Below are 27093 nucleotides of genomic sequence, written 5' to 3' on the forward strand. Positions count from 1 at the left end.
ACACAAAGAAATGAACAGTGGAAATGCAGTAAATGAAGATAAAATAAGTAAAATATGGTTTTCCCTACATTTTATAAACGTTTTATTTTTAGAACAATTTTAGATTTATAGAAAGGTTGCGAAGATAGTACAGGAAGTTTTCATATACCCCACACATAATTTTTTCTATTATTAACATTAGTATGGTGTATTCGTCACAACTATTGAACCAGTACTGATACGTTATTAACTGAAGTTCGCAATTTATTCAGATTTACTTATTTTTAACCTTGTGTCTTTTTCTGTTCTAGGATCCAATCCAGGATACCACATTACATTTAGCAATCATGTCTCTTTAGCCTCCTCTTGACTGTGAGAGTTTCTAAGACTTTCCTTGCTTTAATGACCTTGACAGTTTTGAGGAGTACTAGTCAGGTATTTTTATAGAATGTCTCTAGTTAAGATTTGTCTGATGTTTTTCTCATGGTTAGACTGTGGTTGTTGGTTTGAGGGAGGTAGGCCATAGAATTAAGATGCCGTTTTCATCACATCATATGAAGAGTGCCTACTACATTTAGTATCCCTTATCTGAAATACTCAGGACCAGAAGTATTCCAGATTTCAGATTTTTTCAGGTTTTGGAATATTTCCCTTATACTAATAAGTAGAGCATCCCAAATCGAAAAATCTGAAATCCAAAGTGATCCAATGAGTACTACATTCGAGCGTCATGTTGGTGCTCAGCAGGTTTTGGATCTTGGAGCATTTCAGATTTCAGATTTTCAGATTTGGGATGACCAACCCGAATCGTCATAACTATTGCTGATGTTAATTTGGTCACCTGGCTGATGTTTAACAGGTGTTTACAGGTTTCTTTTCTGTAAAGTTACTCTTTCTCCCGCTTTTCATACTGTAGCCTTTGGCTAGGAAATTACCATGTTCAGCCCACACTTTTAAGGAGTGGGGAGTTAAGGCTTCACTTTCTTAAGAGAAGGATATCTACATAAATTATTTCAAATTCTTCTGCACAGGAGATTTGTCTCTTCTCTCTCATTTATTCAACCATTTATTTCTCTCAATATGGACTCGTGGGCGTTTATTTTAATACTTTGGTTTATAATGCAGTACCACGTTTTTCTATTGCTTTGTTCTAGCTTCAGCTTTTGAGGGCTATCTACTTGATTCCTGTGTCCCTTTGATATATCCTTATTTTTGTGGGGTTTTTTTTTTTTTTCAGGGGGAGCAGGTGCTTTTTTATTTTCTGGCACTATAATATGTTCTAGGCTCATCTTGCGTATTTTCTGCCCCAGTCCTAGAATCAGTCATTTCTCCAAGGAACATTAATTTATTTTTATGTAGAATAAAAGAAACCAAGATCTGAGTGCTTTCCCTCTTTTTAATTGCTCCAAAAGGTATCTGACTATATAAGGCAAAAATAGTAACAGTGTATTTTGTTTCTGTAGCACATGTAAAAATAAAATATAGGACAACAAAAGACAGGAGGGAGGAATTGACTCTACACATGATGTAAATATTATTTGAAGATGAACTCAAGGTAACTAAAGGTGTATATTATAAATCCTAGTGCAACTACAGAAGAAAATTTTAAAGAAGTATAAATAAGTCAATAGAAGAGATAAAATAGAAATATAAAAAATGTTCTAAGTAGCCCAAGAAATGGGAAAAAAGAAGACAAAAAGCAAGATAATGGTAGCTTTTAATCCAATCATATAAGTAATCACATTGAATGTGGTGAGAACACATCAGTTAAAAGATTGTCAGGTGTGTGTGTGTGTGTGTGTGTGTGTGTGTGTGTGTGTGTGTGTGTGTTAAGAAGCCTGGTGGCTCATGCCTGTAATCCCAGCACTTTGGGAGGCTGAGGCAGGCAGGTCACCTGAGGTCGAGAGTTCGAGACCAGCCTGACCAACATGGAGAAACCCTGTCTCTACTAAAAATACAGAATTAGCTGGGCTTGGTAGCGCACGCCTGTAATCCCAGCTACTTGGTAGGCTAAGGCAGGAGAATCACTTGAACCTGGGAGGCGGAGGTTGCAGTGAGCCAAGGTTATGCCATTGCGCTCCAGCCTGAGCAACAAGAGTGAAACTCTGTCTCAAAAAAAAAAAAAAAAAAAATGCTGCCTACAAGAAATCCACTTTAAATATAAAGACATAGATAAAAGAAGGGAGAAAATTTACCGTTGCAAACACCAAAAAGAAAGCTAAAGCAGACCTATTAATTTCAGACAATATAGGCTTCACAACAAGGAAAAGTATCAGCGATAAAGAGGGACGTACATAGTCCACTTTCCAAGAAATAACTGTCTTTAATGTGTATGCACCTAACAGCAACCTTCAAAATACATAAAGTGAAGACTGATAGAACTAAAAGGTGAGTAGAAAAATCCACAATTGTAGTTGGAGACTTCTATATCCCTCTCAGTAACTGATGGAACAAGTAGGCAGAAAGATCAGTAAGGATCTAGATGATCTGAGCAACACTCGACCAACATGACCTAAGAGACATTTATAGAACACGTCACTCAACAACAGCAGAAAACACATTTTTCACAAGTGCACATGGAACATTCACCAAGATCATATCCTGTGCCAGGAGACAAACTGGCAAATTTCAGTGAATTGAAATCAGGCATATTATATTCTCTGGCCATAAGGAAATCAAACCAGAAATCAGTAACAGAAAGATAGTAGGAAAATGGCCATGTATTTAGGCATTAAACAACATACTTTAACCCAAGGACCAGAGAAGAAATCTCAAAGGAAATTTGAAAATGCATATAGCCGAATGAAAATGGAAATACAGCATCAAAATTTTGAGACCCAACTAGAGTAGTGATGAGGGGAGATTTATAGCAACAAATGCCTATATTTGAAAAGAGGGATCCCAAAATCAGTAATCTAAGCTTTTACCTTAAGAAACTCAAAAAAGAAGAGCAAACTTAACCCCAATCAAGCAGAAGAAAGGAAAAAGTAAAGAGCAGAAATTAATGAATTTAAAACAGGAAAACAAAAGCAAACCAAAAACTGTTCTTTTAAAAAAAGATCAATAAAATTGATAAACCTCTATCCAAGCTGACCAGTGAAAAAGAGAAGACCCAGCTAGGTTATCAGTATCAAAAATATGAACAGATACATTCCCCAAAAGACACTAAAAGCATACTATAAGCATCTCTGTTCGAATAGATTTAATAGCTTAGATCAAATGGGCAAATTCTTAGAAAGATACAAACTACCAAGGAACTACTAAACTCATTGAAGAAGAAATAGTTAACTTGAATAGTAACTATTTTAAAAATAGAATTCCTAGTTTAAAAACCTTTCACAACAGAAAACTCCAGACACATATGATTTAACCGGCAAATTCTATCAAACATTTAAGAAAGAAGTGATACCAATTCTATACAGTCTCTTTCAGAAAGAATTAGGAGAGGAGAGAGCACTTCCCAACTTACTGTTTTAGGTCAGCATTACCCCAGTGCAAAACCAAAGTAAGGCAACACAAGAAAAAAATCTACAAATCCATATTCCTCATGAACTCTAGACACAAAAGTCCTCAGTAAAAAGTTAAGTAAATTGAGCAATATATGAAAAGGATAATATATCAAGACCAAGTTGGTTTTATCCCAGGAATGCAAGGCTGAGTCTACATTTGAAAATTCATTAGTATAATCAGAATGTTAACAATTCAACATCTATTCATCATTAAAAAAAAAATCTCAATGAACTAGTAATAGAAGGGAACTTAACCTAATAAAGAGCATCTACAAAACATATACAGTTAAAATACTTTATAAAATATACAGCTGAAATACTTTATAAGGGGAAAGCATTCAGTCTTCTAGTATTTGGAGCTAGGTAATGATATTTTTTTTCTCACCAGTCATATTTACCATGGTAGTAAAAGTCCTAGCCCAGTACAGTTAGGCAAAAATAAATGAATAAAATGCATACATATCAGGAAGAGAGAAATTAAACTTTATTCACAGAAGATACGTTCTTTCATGTAGAAAAGTGTAACGAAATTACAAAATACTCAGACCAATCAGTGAGTTTAGCAAGGTTGCAGGGTACAAAGTTAATATATAAAAATCGATTATATGCCGGCAGTGAATAATTGGAGTTTGAAATTTAAAAAAAAAATGATAGCACCCCAAATAAAGGAAGGAAAAGAAACATCTAGGTAAAATTCTGGCAAAGTATGTACAGTCTGGATGTTGAAAACTGCAAAACCCTGATGAAAGACATGAAAGAAGACCTAGGTGAATAGACAGACACATCATATTAATGGATTTCAAGACTCAGTATTGTCAAGAAGACATTTCTCCCCAGATCTGTAGATTAAACACAATTTCAAAATCCCAGCAAGCTCTTTTGTAGTTACTAACAAGCTGATTCTAAAATATATAGGTAAAGACAAAGGAACTGTAATAGCTAGAATGATTTTAAGAAGGAACAAAATTTAAAAAAAAACTACTACTACCTGATTTCAAGACCTACTACAAAGCTATAGTAATCCAGAAAGTGTGATATTGACAAAAGGATGGGCACGTAGATCAGTGGACAAAACAGCTCAGAAAATTTACACCTATACATATATATTCAGCTGGGTTTTTGGCAAAGGTAGTAAGGCAATTCAACAGAGAAAGGATGGTGGTTACAACTAATGGTGTTGAAACAATTCTACATCCATACACAAAACAGAAACAACCCACTTGAAAGTAACTCAGACTTTATTTAAAAATTAACTAAAATTGGATTATAGACCCAAATTTAAAACAGGAAACTGAAATTTAGAGGAGAAAATCCAACACAAAAAGCAGGATCCATAAAGAAAAAACTGATGTATTGAAGGTTGTCAAGTTTTGGAGGTTGAACTTAGGTTTTGCTCTGTGAAAGGCACTGTTCAGAGAGTATAGGACAACCTACAGATTAGAAGAAAGTATTTGCAAGTCACATATCCAATAAAGAGTTTGTATCCAGAATATTTTAAGAATTCTTAAAACCCAACAGTAAGAAAACATTTTTAAAAGGGCACAAGATCTGAACAGATACTTCAAAAAGAAGATACATGGATGGCAAATAAGCATATGAAAATATGTTCAATATTATCAGGCCCTAGGGAATTGAAAATTAAAACCTAATGAGATACAACTACACATCTAGTAAAATGGCTAAAATTTAAGAAAACGCAATGGCTGGGCACGGTGGCTCACATCTGTAATCCCAGCACTTTGGGAGGCCGAGGCGGGCAGATAACCTGAGGTTGGGAGTTCGAGACCAGCCTGACCAACATGGAGAAACCCCATCTCTACTAAAAATACAAAATTAGCCAGGGTGGTGGCACATGCCTGTAATCCCAGCTATTCTGGAGGCTGAGGCAGGAGAATCGCTTGAACCCAGGAGGCAAAGGTTGCGGTGAGCCAAGGTCATACCATTGCACTCCAGCCTGGGCAACACTAGTGAAACTCTGTCAAAAAGAAAAAAGAAAACCCAAAAACTAGAAATGCTGGTGAGGATGCAAAGCAAAAAATCTCTCCTGTATCTTTGGAATGCAAAATGGTACAGCCACTTTGAAGAGTTGGTCAGCTTCTTATGAATTTAAATATATACTTGCTGGCCAGGCAGGGTGGCTCATGCCTATAATCCCTGCACTTTGGGAGGCCGAGGCAGGAAGATTGCTTGAGCCCAGGAGTTCAAGACCAGCCTGGGCAACACAGCAAGACCCTGTCTTAAAAATTTAAAAGTAAAAAAAAACACCTGCTGTCCAATCCGGTAGTGCCACTCTTTGAGTATTTACACACATGAATTGAAAACTATACTTATGCAGAAATCTGTATCTTTCATAATTGTGAAACACTGAAACTAGCCTAGATGTCCTTCAACAGATGCATGGATAAACACACTACACCCATATAAAGATGCTACTCAGCAATGAACTAGTTATTCACCCAGCAATATAGATGAATCCTAAGTGAATTTTGCTAAATAAAAGAAGCAGTAGTGTATGATTCCATCTGTATTTCATTCTGGAAAATGGAAAACTCACTGGCTGCCATGGGTTGGGAGTGGAGAGAGGAGTTGACTATAAAGGGTTAGTATGAGGGAATTTTCAAGGTGATAGAACTAATCTGTGATGCTGTTTTGTTAGATGCATGGGTCTGCGTTTGTTGAAACTCATTAAACTACATACAAAGAGTGATTTTTACTAAATGCAATTTAGTAAAGATTCCAGGGGAGCCCAAAATGGAATGCATATTGTCACACATGAATATAACTTTATTACAGATGAGTAACATGATGATATTGAAGGGATGAGGAAGAAAGAACCTGGTATATTTGGAAACCGTTTTGACTGGATACTGTAAGGTTAGAGACCAGCAAAACTGTAGCAAATCACTGTACTCTAGATGGTAAATTCATCCCTCACATACACAAACACAAAGGGTTGAACATATAAACATATAAATAAATATAAAATATAAATAAACAAATAGACATTGTAGATAAAGGGAGCCAGGTTTCTCATGGTTGGAGGAGAAAGTTGCAGATAACCCAGGGGTTGGGGGGGTGGGGTCTAGAATGAGCTTATGTTTCAGGGTTGTAGTTGAAGGATTCAGTAAGAGTTTGTGTGTGGTGTGTGTGTGTGTACACACATGTATATAACGTGTATATATACACGTGTGTGTGTATACACACAGATAGATGGATACAGAAATATGTATGTGTCTGGCTGGGCACAGTGGCTCATGCCTGTAATCCCAGCACTTCGAGAGGCTGAGGCAGGCAGATGTTGCACTCAGGAGTTCGAGACCAGCCTGGCCAACATGGCGAAACCCCGTCTCTACTAAAAATGGAAAAATTAGTCGAGCGTGGTAGCATGCCCCTGTAGTCCAAGCTATTTGGGAGGCTGAGGTGAGAGGATGGCTTGAGCCCAGGAAGTCGAGGCTACAGTGGTCTATGATTGTACCACTGCACTCCAGCCTGGGTGACATAGCGAGACCCTGTCACGCACACACAAAAAAGGTACAGTTGTGTGTACATATGAATTAATATACATCATGTATTTCCTAGCTCTGTTTGCCGAGAGGTCTGTGAGGCAGTAGCATCCAGTAACTGAACATACCTCGTGCTCAGATTTTAGTTTCAGAACACCATTTTCTAATATAAGGACTCAGGGCTGCTTGGAAAAAAATGGTTTGTTGTAGAGCTGGGGCGGGGAAATGGGATGAGCCAGGGTTATCAGAGGTTAAGAAAGTGCCTATCAAAAGTCACAGGAGCTGACCTTTCAAGAGTTTCCAATGGCCAAAACTAGAACAATTTGAGTAACAAAATAACAATAGTATTGGATTATATAGCCCAGGGAATAAAAAACATTGAGTCCATTACTGATATAAATAAATGATAGAATAAATAAGGGGAAAGGGACAACTCTTCCTTAGAAAATAACTAATTAATAAATGTAGAAAGAACGAGAGATGGTAAATCACCATTAGAACACCACAGTACAATGGTAATTGTTGCAGGCAAAGTCGGTGGATAAATGCTAACATAAGTGGGCAAAAAGCTTAAGTAAAAAACCATTTTGCTTAGTCTCAAAATGTCTCTTCCCAAATACTCATTTCTTACAAAGGGAAAAATTAGAGAATTAGAAATAAGAGAATCCTGGAAAACACTGCCTTAACCAGAGGATCAAGGTTAACATCACCAGTAATGGGACATAAAGACAACATGTGCCTTCCAATATGACATGCTAAGAAAGCCATGTCTCTGTGGTATTCTTGCAAAAATCCATGCCCTTCTATCTGATTGTGAATGAAAATCAGACCCAAATTGAGAGACATTCTATAAGATACCTGATCAGCACTCTTTCAAAAAAAAGTGTCAAGGTCATGAAAAGGAAAGACTGAGGAACTGTCACAGAGCAGAGGAGACTAAGGAGACGTGAGAACTAAAGGCCTGTGGGATCCAGGATCTGATCCTGGGTCAGGAAAAAGGACATCAGTTGAAAGACTGGTGAAATCCAAGTAAAGTCCAAAGCTTTAATTGGTGCTGTATTATTTATATTAGTTTTGACAACTGCATTGTGTTTCCTTGTGATGTTAACATTGTGGGAAGCTGAGTGAGATGTGAGAGAGCTCTCTTTGCAAATGCTGTCTAAAATTATTTCAGAATAAAAAGTTTAAAATATATATATATATACATACATAACAAAGAAATATACCCCAAAAGGGAGCCAAGAAAAAATGGCATTTAGGATGGTCACATAGCTCACCTTTCAGGTACTGGATATGCAATACTTGCTACTGTCTTTCAGAAATAAACTATACAAAATGTCATGTAAGGCACAGAAATATGTTTATAAGAATTGTTAGTAAACTGCCAACTTAAAGACAAACTACATTTAAGCATTTTAGCAACTGCTTAATAAAGTTATGTCTGATTGTTAGGAGAGCATGAAGCATCTCCGTGGAAAACTCAAAATGTGTCATATGAACTATTTACACGCTTATTCCTGTATATTAAAGTGAAAACCATATGTTTTACACATACACAGCTATAATGTTTGACAGTATATTTTGGTGTTTACCTTGTGTTTGGAGATATGTAAAGATACCTATAACAAAACAGTTGAATAGCATCTTGCCCACATCGGAGGTAGCAGTTGTAGATCAAGTGATTGTTTTTCAGAGTAAGTAATGGGTCCCACCTACTTTACACCATTTACAGAGAAACCTTCTTCCAGATTAGGGCTTCATGTATCAGTGGCACTTACAATGACACTTTTCACAGACTGACGGAGAAGCTTAACTTATTCAAGTAAAATAAGTAAAAACTGATTAGACTGTTCTAGCATATTAATATTTTCTAAATGGAGAAAAGGAGCAAAAGTGTTTTTTTTTTTCTTTTTTTTTTTTTAGACGGAGTCTCATTTTGTCACCCAGGCTGGAGTGCAGTGGTGTGATCTCAGCTCACTGTAACCTCTGCCGCCCGGGTTCAAGCAATTCTCCTGCCTCAGTCTCCCGAGTAGCTGGGATTACAGGCACCTGCCACCGCACCCGGCTAATTTTTGTAGTTTTAGTAGAGACGGGGTTTCACCATCTTGGCCAGGCTGGTCTTGAACTCCTGACCTCGTGAGCCACCGTGCCCAGCCTCATTTCTTTTCTTTACATAACTTATGAATTCATTTCTCCTCCAGTCTCATTTTCTTCAAATATGTGGTTTTTCTCCATTGAAGTCATTTTGTTCACATGAAAATATATTTGCAAATGATAAACATATATAAAACTGGTATTTAAAACTCATGTATTTATTAACAAATGTTTGTGTTCCTGTTGTGTTATAACACTGTGCTAGCTCCTGTGGGAAATAAAACATACAGCAGTTTCTTTCTGCCAAGAAGCAGAATTCAGTAGGAGATAAATGAACATGTATCACCAGGTGGGGTAATAGTAGGATGATGAAGATGCAGAGTTACAGGTACAGAGTTGGTATTCTCAAAGTTCCAAATGCAGACTGATAGCATGATGAGGAACGCCTTTTAAATACTGCTGCAGTAGCATGACCGTATAAGAGAGGCCAGCATGAGAGCAGACCAAGCTGGGGCAGGAGGGTGTCTTTGAACACTGGCCCTAGAGAACTTAAAATAATTTTTCTAGTCTTTTGAAAAATCAACAAGTATAGAGACAAGTAATTTATATTTCTATCTGTTGTGTATATAGTCGTCGCTTTAGAGTTAGACAGCTGCTAGTGTCCAAATATGTTTTTCTAAAGAAATATTTTGTTTGTGAGTACCAACAGTCTTAGTAACTCTCTTATCCCTCTTATGTGCTGAGTACAGTCGGAGGAAGAGGAATTGGAGTTGGTGAGTGTGGGTTTCTGCTTGAAGGAAGTTGAAAAAGATGTAGAAAGTACTAATTCTCTTACTTGTTCTTATCTAACCAATGTTCCCTTTGTTACACAAATTTTTTTTAAACTCTATTCAAACACTTTGAGTAAAGCAATCTACTGGTACTACAGACTCTAGTTTTTCTATTTATAATTGTATGTGTTGACCCATTTTATTTGTTGGAGGGAACATTGGAATAGAGCCTTTCAAAACAGTAGCTGTCCATGAGCATAGGATACTTGTTACATTTTTTTTTTAAAGGAAAGATACAAAATACCTTATATAGCTCTCCAAATTATTGAAATATTTTTAGAAAATGACTTCACCCTCGAAGTTCCTCAGATTGTAACACACGATGTTGTGTTGTTTCTCTTTCAAAAAGATTACATCATTTTTGGTGAGGTCACCTTTTTCAGAGTTGGAATTATTTCATCCTGCATGATACAGCCTGAACCACAAGGGGGTTCCCTGTTTACTAAAAGGAATGTCTGTAATTGAATGTATATAAATTTACTTTTCTATCAGAAGGCACTCTGTTCTTAAAAGCAACTGTTGCCCTTTTTCCAAAACAAACGTTTTCTGTTGGCTTTTCCTCTAGAAAATAAACTTGACTAAAAGCAACTCGCAGTTGATCTATTTCTTCTTTAGGAACTAAAACCAAAACCTCACAGGAGTCATCATATAATTTCAAAGTCAGCTGCTAATTAAAGGACTTTAAGGGGAATAAAAACTTGAAAATGTTTTTTAGCATGGACAAGGATTAAGAGTGCATGAAAGCATGGGGGAGAGAGGCATCCGTTGGTTTTAATATTCCGTGTTTATGCATGCTGGTGTGTTTTGCACAGTTTGTTTTCTTTTCAAATAAGGTTATCTGTTCCCCTTAAAATACGAGATTGTTCTTTATTTAGCTTTGTGATCACTCACAGTTTTGGGTGTAGTTTTGTATTGGCCAACTGAAATATTCTAGTCAGCTGTAAATGTTTTGAATTATATTATGAATATCTTTTGGAGAAACACTTTACTTAATGATACCCATAATGGTCAGTAAATGAGAGTTTATAATTCAAGCTCAAATAACTCACCTTAAGTTAGACCTCACTGTTCAAGGAGTTGTGAATGCTTCCATGAATTACCTAGCACTATAGTGCCCTCTTGTGGTTCTGAAAATCACTTACTCATAGAACTCAGTGCCGTTGAGATTAGGAGCTTAGAGGAGTAGAACTAGTGTTTGAAGTCTTAACTGTTTTTGAAGACATGCCAGGAGATTGCATGAAGATGATGCCATGGAGTAGGTAGGGTCCAAGCCAGACCATGTCATACTGTATTCTTTCACCTAGTGATTTGACTTTTGAAGTTCCAGACTAAATATTAAAGAAGAAATGAAGTCCAAAGTAGATCTCTATCTCAAAAAGTCATTAAATTTATAAACTTGATGCTGAAACTAAAATATATTCCGAACTGGCATACACTGATTTTCCACATTCCTCAGAGTACATCTGTAATTACAGAACCTCACAGATAAATATATTAGGTCCTTGAATACTTTAAAATACATACCTAAAAACTTATAAACAGCCATTTATATTATTTAAAACTTAAGCTTGAGACTCTGTAATCAATTAAAAGTGCAGAACCAAAATATAATCAGAAGCACAGTCCGTTAGAACTTAGAAAGTCGTTCAAATTGCCTTGAGCTCTAAAATATAATTGTGGATGTCTCTGATCCGAAGTGCGGAAGGACAGGTGCCCTGGGGCCTGCACTAAAGACTGTACTGTTAAGACCAGCAACAGAGATTCCTTTAGAAGCCGAGCAATACTAGAACAACTTGACTTCATGAAAGCTCCAGTAGACTAGGCTATGGATTAGAAGGAATAAAAATACGTATCTTTTTTCCCACCAGTTATATAGAAATTTGGGACAGAAGGTTTCTTAGGACAATAAGGATATTATATTTGTGTAGTACTTCAGTTATGAAAGCACTTCTGACATAATAACCTCATTTGATTCTCACAGTAGCTGTGCAAGGCAGCCAGGAGAAAGATTGCTATATCTTCTCTGTTTGACAATGAAGAAGTTCAGAGAGGTCAAATGATTTTCCCAATGCTTAGGAAATGGTGAACATCCATGTCCACATGGTCTTTCTCACATCTTCTAACCTAGGATAGAAAATAGAAATTAAAAAGAAATAAACTGAGATCAGGATCCTCATCGAATGTTTGTGTCTACATCTAGCCAAAGGCCTTTGTCTGATGTACCCTTTTGCAAATTGTGATAGAGAAAATGGAAACACAGTCTAACTCTTCATAATCTCAAAGGCACTGAACTATACTGATTTGGCTCAGACCCCTGAATGTCAGTTATCAGGCTGTAACATAATTTATAAAAAACAAATAGAGTTGTGCTGTGGCTTTCTTGTGTGCTAGTGACACAGAATCCGTTGTGTTCCTCTGATCTTTGATTTTGGAAAACTGTTACCATAAGCCAGTTTGGTGAGAAACTGGTTCTGTGGTACTCCCACACATTAAGGACGATGACTATCTTAAACTAACTGGATTATTTAATAGTTGAATCTTTTTTATCCATTCCCAGCATGGATAGGATGCTACATAGATGCATCCAGTTGGCAAAAAGCATTTAATATTGCTCTTCCACAGCCCTGTCGGCAGTACTTGATTCAAAATTCTCTACTCAAAGCCTCTGCTACAGAAGGCCAGGGGACTATGAAGGGATACATATCTGAATCTGTTGTTAAAAAATAGGTCAACTGCATGATTGGAGAGAAAGAAATAAGAATATAAGCTGCACTCAATAAGCCATGACTTCAAACCATGTTAACACGGAAATAATACCGCAAAGAAAAGTAGTTTTGATTCCTATACTCATAGACTTACAATCCCTATATATACAGATGACCTTTGCCATCATCAGGTATTTAAAACCTACACATATTTCATTTAAGGGAGTCTGATAGTATTTGTAGTGGCATCAAGTCCTCATTTTGTGCGAACAAATAGAAGAGCTAATGCCTGTAACATAAGTTCCTATTTCAACGTGGTGTGTCTGACATTAATCAACTATTTTAAAAAGAATTAATGTAAAAATATGACCCTTCAAATTAAATACTTAGTTATTCTCACTAGTGTTTTTGAAGTTTTCACATCATCACTGCTTCAGAAAATGACATTCACATGAAACTGTGAAAAATGTCACTTTTAAATTGAAAGTGATTTTTAAGTCAACATAAATACCACATCAGAACACGTTTTCTCTTTTTTGATCTCACAGAATACCCAAAGGATAAGTAGTTCTCAAGCCACCCAACCGCTTGCTACCCCAGTCGTGTCTGTGACAACCCCAAGCTTGCCTCCGCAAGGACTTGTGTACTCAGCAATGCCGACTGCCTACAACACTGGTGAGTCTGCTCTGGTGCCTTCCGTGGGTTTTACTGCTCTCTGTTGTGTGATCAACGTGTGCTTTTGTGATTTTTTTTAAAAGTATATTTATTGAAATAAACTATTTCCAGTTTTTTAGGTTTAAATTAGGATGTATTTTTAAATGTGCCAGCCTTGAAAAAAATTACAAAAAAATGGACAGTGTAATGAGTTGAATAAGTTATCTCTGCTTCTCCAATGTGAACTTTCACTTAACCCCTGACGGAACGCCCACGTAGATGATATCAAAATGGTGACATGCCTCAAGCCAAGAGGGTGGCGGCCTGCTGCTCGAGTATCGTTGGTGCATTTCTGTCTATACAGTTTCACACTCTGCCGGGCTTTTGAATAAGACGTTTGTCTTTACGCCGTGTTAACCTGCTTCGGGAAAGACGTGAATCCCTTTGGACCTGAGACTTCGGGAGGTGGCCGATGTTTGGCCGTGTCTAACAGGCTGTTTTCCTCCCGGTAACCACTGGCTTGGTCCATGTCATTTGCACCTGAGGGGCAAAACAAGGACTGTTGTGGTTTCTCCTCAGAGCCAGTCACTCTGCCTTTGAGGGGAGCTTTTCCTTCACTTATGTTTATTTAGGCATTTCGTCTTAAAATGCCCTAATTTGGGGTTGTATTAGGAAAGTTTAAGAATATTACAGTGATTGTAGGAGTGCTTTTAGCCAAGCAGACTGTATGGAGAATCGAGGGCAGCTGGTTTCATTTAAATTTACCAATCTAAGAAGGAGTGGAGAACACATGTGGTTTCCCTTTCTCATCAGCTGAGCCAAACACCTGGTGCTTCAGAGGAAGAAGGCAATAGTTAAATTCTACCTTGCCAATTACTCAGACTGCAATGCAGAGAAGTTATTCTTTTATGATTCTCCTGAGTGTCATAAGTAGACTGTGGTAAAGATGGTCTGATTTTAGCCTTCAGAGTAAATGCTTTGGCACAGTACTTTGAAACTGCTGTCTGCAGCTACCTGAGGGGGCAGAGCGTTGATAACATTTGATTGCCACTTTAATTCTAAGTAGTTCTTTTAAAACAGAATCAACAATAAAAGGTTTTATTGAAAAAAAAAAGCCTCTTAGGAAATATCCATTACTTTTCCAACAATTAGTGTGAAAAATAATGCCCAAATTTGTCACCTGCGTACTATCTTAGGGATTGTGAATCATAGCCTGTTATTTGTGCCTTGCACAGGACAAGGTTCCAGAGTAAAGCCAGGGATGATGCATTCATAGAAATGCTGTTTCGATGCATTGATCACCTGCTATATGAGAGGCACTGTGCTAGGGACATACCTTTCTCCAAGTTTATTCTAAGTAAGGAGGCAGGACATACCTAAGTGGGTAACCATGGAGGGGAAGTCTTGAATTGTTGTGATTATGAATTTATACTCTGAGAATTGAGAAGGTAGGGCAAAGCTATAATGTTCACAGGTGTATTGGCAGAGAAGAGGGAGCTTGAACTGGGTGTTACATTATGGTTTACTGACCGTTTCATTACAGATTTTTCAGTATACTTAGAAATTCCACTATACTTAGTTTTAGAAATGCCATTGAATTGGAAATTTATTTTTTAGAAGTATAAAAGAAATTACCAAAGCATATAAAAATGGAGGCAGGCTCTCAAAATCATCATTCGCTTAGCGTCAGTCTCATGCCGCCTTTTGACTGACTTTATCTTTGTTCTTTTTCTCATAACACTCTGTTTTAAGTTTACCATGTTATTTTTAACTTATTCCCACATCTATTCAGCAAATATTTATCAGGCAGCTACTGTGTGGCAAGCACTATGCCAGGCACTGGAAATACAGGAGTGCAGAGTCAGCAGTGGAGCCTGGGGGGAAGGCACAAGACACACAGCTCTAGGGATAAGCTGCTGCAATTGTGTCAAGGGCTGTATCTCAGCTTGGACATGAAGGAACATGCATGGCTCAGCCAGGCAGAGGAGGCAGAGTGCTCTTGGGAGAGGGTGTGCCTGTACAAAGGCTGGGCGTTCGCGGGCGGGACGGGGCTGAAGGAATGGGGACAGAGCGTGGGTGGTTAGAATTGAGACTAGAGGGTAAGTGGTGATTTGTAGACCATGTCAAGGATTTTGGAAACTGTCCGGAGAGCATTGGGAAGCCATAAAAAACTTTTAAGTAGACGAGTGCCATGACCATATTTGTTATTTTAAAAAGATGTTTTTGGCTGCTGTATGTAGGGTTAAAAGGCAATGCCAGGAAGCCACATCTGAGGCTTCTGTAGTGCTCCAAGCAGTGGGTGCTAATAGCATGGACTAGAGTGGTGGCGGTAGAGATGGTGAGACTTGGGCAGGCTTGAGAGAGAGCAGATAGAATTGCTCAGACCTGGAAGTGGATAGTGGGAGTGAGAGGGAAAGGAAGTAGCAAGGATAACACCCATAGGCTTCTGCACGAGCTGCTGGGTGCATGTGGGTGCCATGTACTAAGAGTACTTAAGGAGGAACAGGTTTCCAGGAAAGGATGGGCCATGTCAGATGTGTGGCGTTTGGAGTGGCATCCAAATGGACATGGCACGTAGGTCGTTTAAAAGAGCTAGAGGTGGAAAGAGAGTGTGCGCTGGAGGGAGCACTGGGGAAGGCATCAGTGTGACGGGCCCTTGCCCCAGCCCATGGGAGTGTATAGAATAGAATGACAAGGGCAGAGTCGGGACAGCCCTGAGCACCAGCTGTGTCACTTCAGCTTAGTTCCTTTTTTAAAATGTTAATTCACTAGGAAGACCAATTTCTTTAAACACCTCTCTTGAGACATGAGAAAGAAGATAAAAGTAGAAGAGTTTTGCCACCTCTCTTTAGAACCAAATGGAAAAGACAAGTGTTAATGATGAGCTGAAATAACTCCCCGTGTGAGTGATAACTAACGTCCTAAATCTTGGTCCCAGTGATTACGACTGAAGCATTCATATGATATGAGCTGGGTATACTCTAGGACACCAAGTTTTTTCATGAAGTTGAAACTCTTTTGCATGCTGTCAAGGAGTTTGTGATAGTCTAGGTACTTTAACAAATGCAGTTATTAATTGTGTAATGATGTCACTAAGCCTGGCACCCCATGAAGGGGTTCTGTCTTTCCTGTCCCCTGTTCCCTGTCCCCCAACCCCTTGCTTCATTAAGACTTGCTGATTCAAACTCACTCTGGTTGAGTTTGAGTGTTTCTCTTTGTTCCAAAGGGTAGTGGCAGGCATATTTAAAGTAACAATTGTACAGAACATTCTTTAATGATGGCCTCTTATTTGAATCATCCCAGACAACTAAATATTGCTAGATCCTGTCAATCTTCCAAGAAAAGATTTTGCAGATTTTAGACCCACATGTATGTTGTTTTGTTGTGAAGTAGCTGGCCTCTCTCAATGTAGGAACTTTTTATTTTTTTTTTTGAGAGGGAGTCTGTTGCCCTTGCTGGATGGAGTGCAGTGGCGCGATCTCGGCTCACTGCAGCCTCTGCCTCCTGGGTTCAAGCAGTTCTCCTGCCTCAGCCTCCCAAGTAGCTGGGACTACAGGCATGCACCACCATGCCTGGATAATTTTTGTATTTTTGGTAGATACGGGGTTTCGCCATGTTGTCCAGGCTGGTCTCAAACTCCTGACCTCAAGTGATGCCGCCCATCTTGGCCTCCCAAAGTGCTGGGATTACTGGCATGAGCCAGCATGCCTGACCTCAATGTAGGAGCTTTTGCAGTAGCTATCTAAGAAATAGATTCCGTATGGACCTTCCATCACATGCAGAGCCGTCTTGTCTTCCTTTGTAGATTATTCACTGACCAGCGCTGACCTGTCAGCCCTTCAAGGCTTCAACTCACCGGGAATGCTGTCGCTGGGGCAGGTGTCGGCCTGGCAGCAGCACCACCTAGGACAAGCAGCCCTCAGCTCCCTTGTGTGAGTAACTGGAAGTCTTCCTGCACCTTTACTCCTGCCACACACTCTCTTCTCCTGTCAGTTACAGCGTTTTGCTCTGTTGAGTTTCGTGTGAGGAATCCTGTAGTGATTCCTTTTCAGGTAGATACAAGTGTTGGGAGAAAATATTTTCTTACCTGGCTCTAGATAGTAGCTTGGATACTGACAAACTAGGCATTCCTTGAAGGGATTTGGGGAGCAAGCCTTCTCCCATAGGGACATCCTGAGGTAGAGAGACTCAGCCAGGATCTGAGGGGGTCTGAAGGCACAGATATCACCCACATGCACCACCTTCTGCCCTCTGACCAGTGATTAAGCCGCCTACTGCACCCCTGCTCCCAAGCACCTGCCTCTGGTTCCACTGCAGCCTGTAGGTGTTCAGGCCCCCTGCCACCCTTGCCATTTATTGCTTTGTTGAGTATCTGTACACGAGAATAGGAAGATAAGCTGTACCTTTTGCTTTCTCCCTGGGCCATAGGGAAGGAAAACTGGGGACAGGGTGTCTTATATATCAGTCAGGTTCCATAGGATTTGTGTGATTGATCCCATCCCAATGCACATGCCAAACCTCATTCACAAAGAGAGTGTTCCTGTGGGCAGGGTGTAAGGATATAAGCAAAGAGGATTTACAGTGGTGCCCAGATGAGGCCAGACATCCCTGAACAGCAGGGAGAAAGAACAGGGCTTTTGTGGAACCAGGATGACAGCAGACCCACGGAGCAGCTGGAGGAGAGTGTCCCAGGAGAGGGGACAGCATAGCAGACCCAGCTGGCATCCATGAAGGCTGGCTGCCTTGCCTCTGCTCTGGGCAGTAGGAATACCCCAGGCCCCTCGCCTCTGCCCAGGAAGTCCCCAGAGAGCCTGAGTTCAGCAATCCCTTTCCCTCATCCATTCTGAAGTAACTCCACAAGGAGGATGGTTATCAGTGGTCTTCTTAGGAATTACGTCATGGAAGAAGCAGCAGAGTTATCTCAGGGAGATTTGCCTACACAGGGTTTGGCCCTCAGGCCTGTCCTGAGCATCCTAAGTGAATGCACTGACCATAGTCCTGGAAGAGCAAGTGGAAGGGGCTCAGCGCCCAGGCCGGGGGCCGCCCGCTTGCGTCCTCCTGTGCTGCTCTCAGCCAGCTCCTCACTTCCTCACCTGGAAAATGAGGATGCTATGACTTGCACCTTAGAGGTGTTGTGAGGAGGAGAGATGTTGTGCCCTGTCACAGGGCCCGGGCGGATGGTGAGCAGATGCCGAGGAAGAAGAGGCAGGGAGCAGATGAGGCTGCTGTGCTGTTCCTCTGCCTTTCTGGTCCCTGCACAGCATGAAGACGCTGACATTGTTTGTCTACTTTAGCTGCAAAATCGCCAACGTTGTGGGTGACAGAACCAAGTAACCTAAGGGCTCAGCAGCACTGTTCTCTTTCTTCCTAGGAAGATGGGATTTCCTTTTGTGCCAAGCACTGAAGGAAACGACCCAAACCAGTCTTGGGGAACTCGGACAAGATTTCAGACTCTGGGCCCTTTTCCATCAGGCAATGTCTCTGCTGTATCATCCCAGTTTTGCAGAGGCACTCGCAAGCCATCTGACCTCTCTCTTTTTTTTCCTTCAGTGCTGGAGGGCAGTTATCTCAGGGTTCCAATTTATCCATTAATACCAACCAAAACATCAACATTAAGTCCGAACCGATTTCACCTCCTCGGGATCGTATGACCCCATCGGGCTTCCAGCAGCAGCAGCCGCAGCAGCAGCAGCAGCAGCAGCAGCCGCCACCGCCGCCGCAGCCACAGCCACAACCCCCGCAGCCCCAGCCCCGACAGGAAATGGGGCGCTCCCCTGTGGACAGTCTGAGCAGCTCCAGTAGCTCCTATGATGGCAGTGATCGGGAGGATCCACGGGGCGACTTCCATTCTCCAATAGTGCTTGGCCGACCCCCAAACACTGAGGACAGAGAAAGCCCTTCTGTAAAGCGAATGAGGATGGACGCGTGGGTGACCTAAGGCTTCCAAGCTGATGTTTGTACTTTTGTGTTACTGCAGTGAACTGCCCTACATATCTAAATCGGTAAATAAGGACATGAGTTAAATATATTTATATGTACATACATATATATATATCCCTTTACATATATATGTATGTGGGTGTGAGTGTGTGTGTATGTGTGGGTGTGTGTTACATACACAGAATCAGGCACTTACCTGCAAACTCCTTGTAGGTCTGCAGATGTGTGTCCCATGGCAGACAAAGCACCCTGTAGGCACAGACCAGTCTGGCACTTCCTTGGACTACTTGTTTCATAAAGATAACCAGTTTTTGCAGAGAAACGTGTACCCATATATGATTCTCCCACACTAGCTTGCAGAAACCTAGAGGGCCCCCTACTTGTTTTATTTAACTGTGCGGTGACTGTAGTTACTTAAGAGAAAATGCTTTGTAGAACAGAGCAGTAGAAAAGCAGGAACCAAGAAAGCAATACTGTACATAAAATGTCATTTATATTATCCAACCTGGCATGGGTGTCTGTTGCAAAGGGGTGCATGGGAAAGGGCTGTTGATATTAAAAACAAACAAAACAAAAAAGCCCCACACATAACTGTTTTGCACGTGCAAAAATGTATTGGGTCAAGAAGTGATCTTTAGCTAATAAAGAAAGAGAATAGAAAACACGCATGAGATATTCAGAAAATACTAGCCTAGAAATATAGAGCATTAACAAAGTAAAATTAATATATTAAGTTATAATTGGAATATGTCAGAAGTTTCTTTTTACATTCATATCTTAAAAATTAAAGAAACTGATTTTAGCTCATGTATATTTTATATGAAAGAAAACACCCTTATGAATTGATGACTATATATAAAATTATATTCACTACTTTTGAACACATTCTGCTATGAATTATTTATATAAGCCAAAGCTATATGTTGTAACTTTTTTTTAGAGAATAGCTTTATCTTGGTTTAACTTTTTAGTTTTATTTTAAGAGGGGAAAACAAAAATATCTTGCAAGCAGAACCTTGGAAAAAAAAAGCCATGAACACTTATTCTAAATGTAAATTAAAAGTTGAGCCAAACTCTTTGTGTATATAGCATCTTAAATATATTATCACCTTTGATGTAAGTACCTATGTATTGTATGGTCACCAGATTAAAAAGTATATTTTTGTGGATTGCCGCCAATTTGGGGGGAAAAGGCGAGGTCCTTTATTAAGTATTCACTGTTTAATATTTACTATTTTGTTAAATATACTGTACTTTGGATTTTAATTATTAGCCCAGTTTTTTCAGAGGATTGTAGAAAGGGGTTTCTCCCCTCACTGGTGGTGAATGTGTGATGTTACATTGTAATCTTTGTGCTGTATGGGTTGGGCATCATTATATATTTTGTATGTGTACATAAATAGCAAAGTGGCAAAAAAAATTGGTGTTAAGTTCATCCTGCATAAGTATAAACTGTGTTGTAACAGATTTTATAAGGCATTATTTAAAACTTGCCTTTTGTGAGGAAAAAAATGTAGTAGAAAAAGCTGACCTAATTTAATTAATATTAGAGAAAATGGCAAAATAGTAGATGAGCACAAAGGTTTTATAAGTGGTAAATGATTAGGGGAAAATACTCGTGGGGAAAGGCATCTTTTTTCCTTGACCCTCTGAAAACAGAACGATGCAGCTGGTTACAAAATCCTACCGTTATCAGCTCTTCTGCACATCGCCGTGATGCTTTGGTATGTGGGGAGAAACGCTCTTAGGGTGCCGGTCCTTGGCATGACTCTTGCCATCCTAATTGGAATCAGTGCCACCCTCAGCTTGGATTTCGAACAAGGCCTTATTCTTTCAGGAAGACAACTAATGGATGATAGCAGGTTCATCCACTTACTGGGCTTGTGCCATGAGCAAAATTCAAAGTCCTGTATATCTTTCATTGTAGATTTTTAAATACTCCTTTTCCTAAAAAACTCAAAGGTTTAAAAATTGCTATTTTATATTTTAAATGATATTGAGCAGCTACCTACAATTTCTATGTACATTTTGTTCCCCCCCACCACCACTCCCAAATTATGTTCCTTTTGACATTTTCCTCATCTGCTGTTTGTGACAAGTCATCAGCCAGATTTCCTGACTGACACATAGGTATGATCAGTGCAGGAGAGACCCTCGCACCACAGGCTGCAAACTGGAGGTTCTGTTCTCATGGCAGTTTGGGCAGTAACTTTTGAGAGAGGCCAAAAAAAGGAGGGTGACGTGCTGTCTCCTCTCTTCAGTATAGACATTTGGCTCTTATTCAGAAAGGATTTTTCTTTAAAAATGTACTTACTTTACTGAACTACTTACTGAACACATTTCTTCATAAGGCCACACCTAATCCAAACAAGACAGTCTCCCAACACTGAAGTTCCAAAATAATCCTTACCACTTTGTAAACCATTTATAGCTTTGAAAGTGTTAAGTGATTCCTTCGTTATTATTTATGCATGTTCATGAACTTCTGCTGTACATTGGAATAGGAGTTAACACATTCACATTTACTGTCTATTTTCTTGTGTGCCTTATGAGATGGCTTTTCTGACTGTATCTCAATAGTCTTTCTTTCTATGCAGGTTTATAATCAGTACAACTACTGTTTTCTAAAATGATACTACTCAAGGCTCGGAGTTTGTATTTAAATTACACTGACCAAGTAACAATGTATTCCATTTCAGGAACTGAATATTTGACTGTTAACCTGTTTCCCATACGCCCAGTGTGGCCTGGAGCATATGGACTTGACAGACATCTCTCACCCAGACGCCCATGTGTGAACACACCCACATCCACATCTCTGGGTGGAAACCAGCCTCGAGTGGGGACGACGCTAATGGTGTTGCTTTAGAATCGTCTTTTCTTACCCTTTTAGACTCGTGTTTTGTATGAGACACCATTGCAAGAAAATTTTATCCCCCCAGAAGTATTTTATTACTAAAAAACAAAAGCAAAAAAAGCTTAAATTGCACTGGTTACAGTACAGTTTCCAACAGCTGTGCTTCTTCAGTACTCTAACCGCTACTCCACTGCGAGTGAAAGTCACCAGTGTGTACACAGGTGGCCCCAATCAAAACTCCATCTTTTGAGCCCAATTATGTCCATTGTGTTATAGACTAAATCAGGGGTTTGTTCTAAAAGAACAACACACGTTTTACCATTTCCTTTAACTAGAAGGATAACTAGTAATGCATTAACATAATTTCTGTATTAACCATCATGCGCACAAGAAATACATAGTAAATAAGGAACCTGAAAACTCCTGGCGTTGGATCTTAAGAAGCTAGATGATTAGAATGTGAAAAAGATTTTACAAATGTAAAACTTCTATTTCTCTGTAGAAACTTTCTTCACTTTGCTGTGCAAGAAGACACTGCTTTGCTATATTTAAAATGGCTTTTTTTAAAAGAGATTTATGTATTTGGTAAATGTTTGTAGTCAACAGTTCACACAAGAAGCTGTGCACGGTTTGATCATGTGAAACCGTTTGGTGGCACAAGCTGGACTTTGTTGCCATCCTTGAGATGAACCTTTTAAGAAAAATAAGTTAATCTCAATTTCTCCCTGAATGTGTTGTTTTTCTTCATTATACAATAAATATGATAGTGAACTTTTTATCAAATGGTGAAGACAATGCTAAAGGTTGTTGTAAACTGTTTGTCTCCCGCACTCACTCCAGTAAAGACGGACTGGCTCTTACAGTGCATCGAGACTCTGTCATGTTTGCCTGGGGAAACGAGGCGCTGGCTTTGCCACCAGGCAGCCCCTTCCCCTAAAGCCCTCTCCTTTTTCATTCCTTTCACGAAGACCTTGTTCACCTGCAGGCCTCTTTCTCTGGGTTGAGACAGGGTCCAGGAAACCGTCCCAGCGCCCCCACTGGCCTCCCCCTTGTCGGCTCCCAGGTCATCCCTGCTGGGCAGCCCTGGAGCCTGTAGGAAGCAGCGGGCCACGCAGTCCCAACGGGGCCTAATCTGGCTGTTGCATGCACAGCGCTGTGGATGAATGGAATCCATTGGGCCTCCAGTTACTGCTTCTCACAGGAAATACGCCAAAGCGTGTTAGAGGGGGTGGGTATGTTAGAACCATCGTTAGATTCTGTGTCTCTTTAAAGTCTAGGGTGTGAAATGATTAGTTTTGCCCAAAATACATACATGATGCTGAGCTAGAGGCAGCAGAAGACAGATTTGCTGGCATGAATTGAGTTTTCAACAGTGATAGGTGCACATCCCAGTATGCTGGCAGGCACTTCATGGTCATCTCCCTTTGTCATAATTCAGCTAGAAAATGAAAAATCTTCAACTTTCAGTAGAAAATGTTCTCTCCTGATGTGCCTTCTAAGCCAGCTCCTAGCTAAGCAGATTCCTGGTGTTAAACTGAAAACTAAATTTTTGTGCTGGCTGCAGTGGGGCTCTTATTAGCAGGTTTTGAAAGCTGGCTGAGTCCTGTTGCTAAAAATACTCTCATCACAGCTGCAGCTACTTAAAGTCAACTCATTCCATTCTCCTGCTTGGCCCCCTGGGTGCCTTGCTCTAGGCAGTATCCTGTTTTCAGGCCGATTCTGTGGCACCAGCCAAGATGATTTTCAGTGGGAGCCCTGTGCCAGCTGATCAGCCGCAGCCTGCTCCGTCGGTCTTCGGGGCTCACAAGCGGCCCGAGGACCACTCAGTTGTAAAACTGAGAGGAAGAGGAGTGTTTCTTGCCATCTTCCACGGGGCCAGGAGGTTTCAGATTGGGGCTTAAAACACCAGACGTTCCAGATCGAGTGGGCTCGTGTCCTCATCCCGCAGAGAGTCGCTGAGCCCCGTCTGCGAGAGGTAAGCCCTGATCCCAGCTGTTGCAGGCTTTGGGCTTAGGACGAGCTCTTCGCAGGCAGCCCCAGCCTCAGATGCACGGAGCCGGGGTGTAAAGCTTTGGTGCTCCTCATTTCATCAGTCTTGCTTCCCAGAGGACCCAAATTGACAGGGCATCTTACTCAGCTTAGATGCCAGGGCCTACACTCCAGTCACTTCCTTACAGATGCATGGTGGGCCTGCTTTCTAGCGAACCAAAGCAAACGCAGCTGTGGAAGAAAGAAATCACTTGTACTAACTGGTTTCACTCCACAGTCCCCCCTTTTTTTTACTCTTAGTATATACACTTCATTTTGAACTCACTTTTGACTTACAGAAGAGTTGGGAAAATAACGTGGTTTCCACATATCCCTCAGCGGGCTTTCCCTAATGCTAACATTTACATAACCATACTACCAGTATGAGAACTCAGAAATTAATATTGACACAGCATTTTTAGCTAAATACCTTACTTGAATTTCCCCATTTTTTCCACTCATGCCTGTTCTAGGATCCAATCCAGGATCCCACATTTCCCTTTGTCACTTGTTACAGCTTTTCTTATAGAACCTTTGACACTTTTGAATACTGATCAGTTATTCTGTCTAAAACCCCTCAATGTGGATCTGTAATGTGATGATTGGAATGAAGTTGTGCATTTTGGCAAGAAAACCACAGAAATGTGTCCTTAATGCATCATGGAGTCCATGTTGATGTCTTATTCCAGGTGATACTGACTTTGATCACTTGGTTCAGTGGTTTTGACAGGGTTTCTTCAATGTAAAAAGTTTCTGTCCCTTTGTAATTGATACATTTATTGGGGGAGATACCTTGAGACGCTGCAGGGTTGTATTTTCACCCACTAATTTTTGCATCTTGTCTACAGCTGTCGTAGCTGCCTGTTTTCTTCCGCATTGATTCTTTGGAATTCTGCTGCGAGGAGCAGCTGTCCCTTCTCATTTTTTTTAACTCATTATATCATTGTGGACTCGGATTTTGTTTCTCCTGTGGGCTATAATCCAGTACTGTCATTATTTTACTCCTCCAGTTGTTCCAGCTTTGACCATTAGGAGCTTGATCAGGTGGCCTTCCACGTTAAATCTGAGTCTCTCCACCCCCTTTAGCATGTCCTTTCTGGCACCAGAAGATGCTCCACACTCATCTTGTGTTGTTGGGTCGACCACGTTTTCCACGATTAATGATTCCCTTTATTGGAGAATGGTATTTGGAAACCAGATCTGGGCACTAGATGTGCTTATTGTTACTAGGGTATCACCTCTTTCGGGCTCTTTGTGCAGACACAACAAGGAAATACATGTAGTTATGCACACACACACACACACATCCATCCATATTCCTAATTACCTAAACGTGTCAAAAGCCATGGTTTACGCTAATGCTTTGGATTCCAGTTCAATGCCCCATGGTTCCTTTTAGCCTTTCCTCATTCGTAACTTCTTTCTCCTGTGGTAGGGAACCCAGCTCTTATTATCTACAGTCCGTTTACTTATTGTTCAGTTCCAGTGTACACTTATTTTCAGAACTGCCCATACCCGTGTAGGGAACACACATCGACTGACTAGATGAGAGCATTTATGTGGTTTTGTGGGTTTTGCCTTTGGCCTTAACACTATCCAGTCAAGACAGTGGTTTCCAGTTACTTGTAGTCGCCAATCCCTTCAGTGTGGTTATCTTACTCATTTGTAACATGGTTAGCTCATCTGCTCGTGTTTTATTTCACTTTCGGCACCCTCCCCATCCTAGTCGGTTTTAATGATTTATTTTGAGGGGTGTATGAATAGTATCTGAAACGTTACTGTGTTTCTAAGCTATACAAAAAGATGCTCAGAAAAACATTCCCTCTTCACCCCTGCTAGCCTATTCCTATCCCCACCACTCCCACCAGCCCCTAGAGACAACTAGTCTCTTTAGTTTCCGGTTTAAGCCCTTCCTGTACTTGTACAAATAGGCGGCTTTGCTTTTTCCACTTAATAGTCTATCTGGAAATCACTCCATAGAGTGATTAGGTCATAGATGCTTTCGTCCATGGCGTGGATGTACCGTGGTGCTAACCCACGTGTAGGCATTTAGGCTGTTACCAATATTCTGCAGTCATCGATGAATAGCCCTACACGTGTGTATATTTGTATTTTTAAAGATGTATCTTCAGGGTAGATTCCTAGAAGTGGGATTGCTGAGGAAGTTAACGTGTCGTTTTGGAAGGTATTGCCACATTTGCCTCCAGAGATGTACCAGTTTGCATTTCCTCCAGCAGCGTATGGGGACATCCTTGCCAGCCGAGTGCAGTCATATTTTTTATTTCTACCAGTCTGAGAAGTGTATCTCAATGTTCTAATTTGCCTTTCTCTATTATGAGTGAAATTCAGCATTTTTTTCATATGTTTGAGAACATCTTAATATCTTTCAAGTGTGTGAATTTCTGTTCTTTTTCTCATTTTTCTATTAGATTTTTTATTTTCATCCCCCAACCTGTAAGGGTTATCTTTATATTAGGGATATTGACCCTTTGGTGTGTGTGCTATGAGTAACTTTTTTGTGTACTTTAGTCATGCAAAATTTCATTTTTATGGAGTCACATTTATCAATGTCATTGCTTGTAGCTTTTGAGTTGCATTTGGAAATATTTTCCGTACACCAAGGTTAGAGAGGAATTCACCCACGTACTCTTGTTCTAGTATGGTTTCATCTTTTACTTTTAGATTGCTGATCCATTTGGAGTCTGTTCTTATATGTGGATCTAATTTTATGTGTTTACAAAAGGCTCTCTATGGCCAGGTGTGGTGGCTCACATCTATGATCCCAGCACTTTGGGAGGCTGAGGTGGGAGGATCACTTGAGCCCAGGAATTTGAGACCAGCCTGAGCAGCACAGCAAGACCTCCTCTCTACAAAAAGAAAAATACAAAAATGTAAAGGCTGTCAACTTGTCCCAGTACCATTTATTAAAAAGTTCCTCTTTACTCCACTGAGTAAAGGGGCTAATTCTGGACTTTCTATTTTCATTCCTCATGA

The 27093-nt window shown here is 40.1% G+C and overlaps 1 protein-coding gene across 6 annotated transcripts in view; it reads left to right on the plus strand.

Moving 5' to 3' along the window:
* Window positions 1–22936, plus strand: part of MEF2A (myocyte enhancer factor 2A) — a 121018-nt gene extending 98082 nt beyond the window's left edge. For 2 of the 6 annotated variants that reach the window (XM_030815078.1, XM_030815079.1), the window contains exons 8-11: window positions 9835–9858; window positions 13169–13295; window positions 17080–17206; window positions 18825–22931. In XM_030815078.1, coding sequence (XP_030670938.1) covers window positions 9835–9858; window positions 13169–13295; window positions 17080–17206; window positions 18825–19212 — 666 coding nt within the window. In that variant the 3' untranslated portion in view covers window positions 19213–22931. Of the gene's footprint in view, window positions 1–9834; window positions 9859–13168; window positions 13296–17079; window positions 17207–18824 lie in introns of all 6 variants that reach the window. The other 4 variants (XM_030815081.1, XM_030815082.1, XM_030815080.1 and 1 more) reach the window with 3 other exon arrangements.
* Window positions 22937–27093: the final 4157 nt, after the last annotated feature.

This window comes from Nomascus leucogenys, chromosome 6, assembly GCF_006542625.1.
Source record: "Nomascus leucogenys isolate Asia chromosome 6, Asia_NLE_v1, whole genome shotgun sequence".
NCBI classification, from domain to species: domain Eukaryota; kingdom Metazoa; phylum Chordata; class Mammalia; order Primates; family Hylobatidae; genus Nomascus; species Nomascus leucogenys.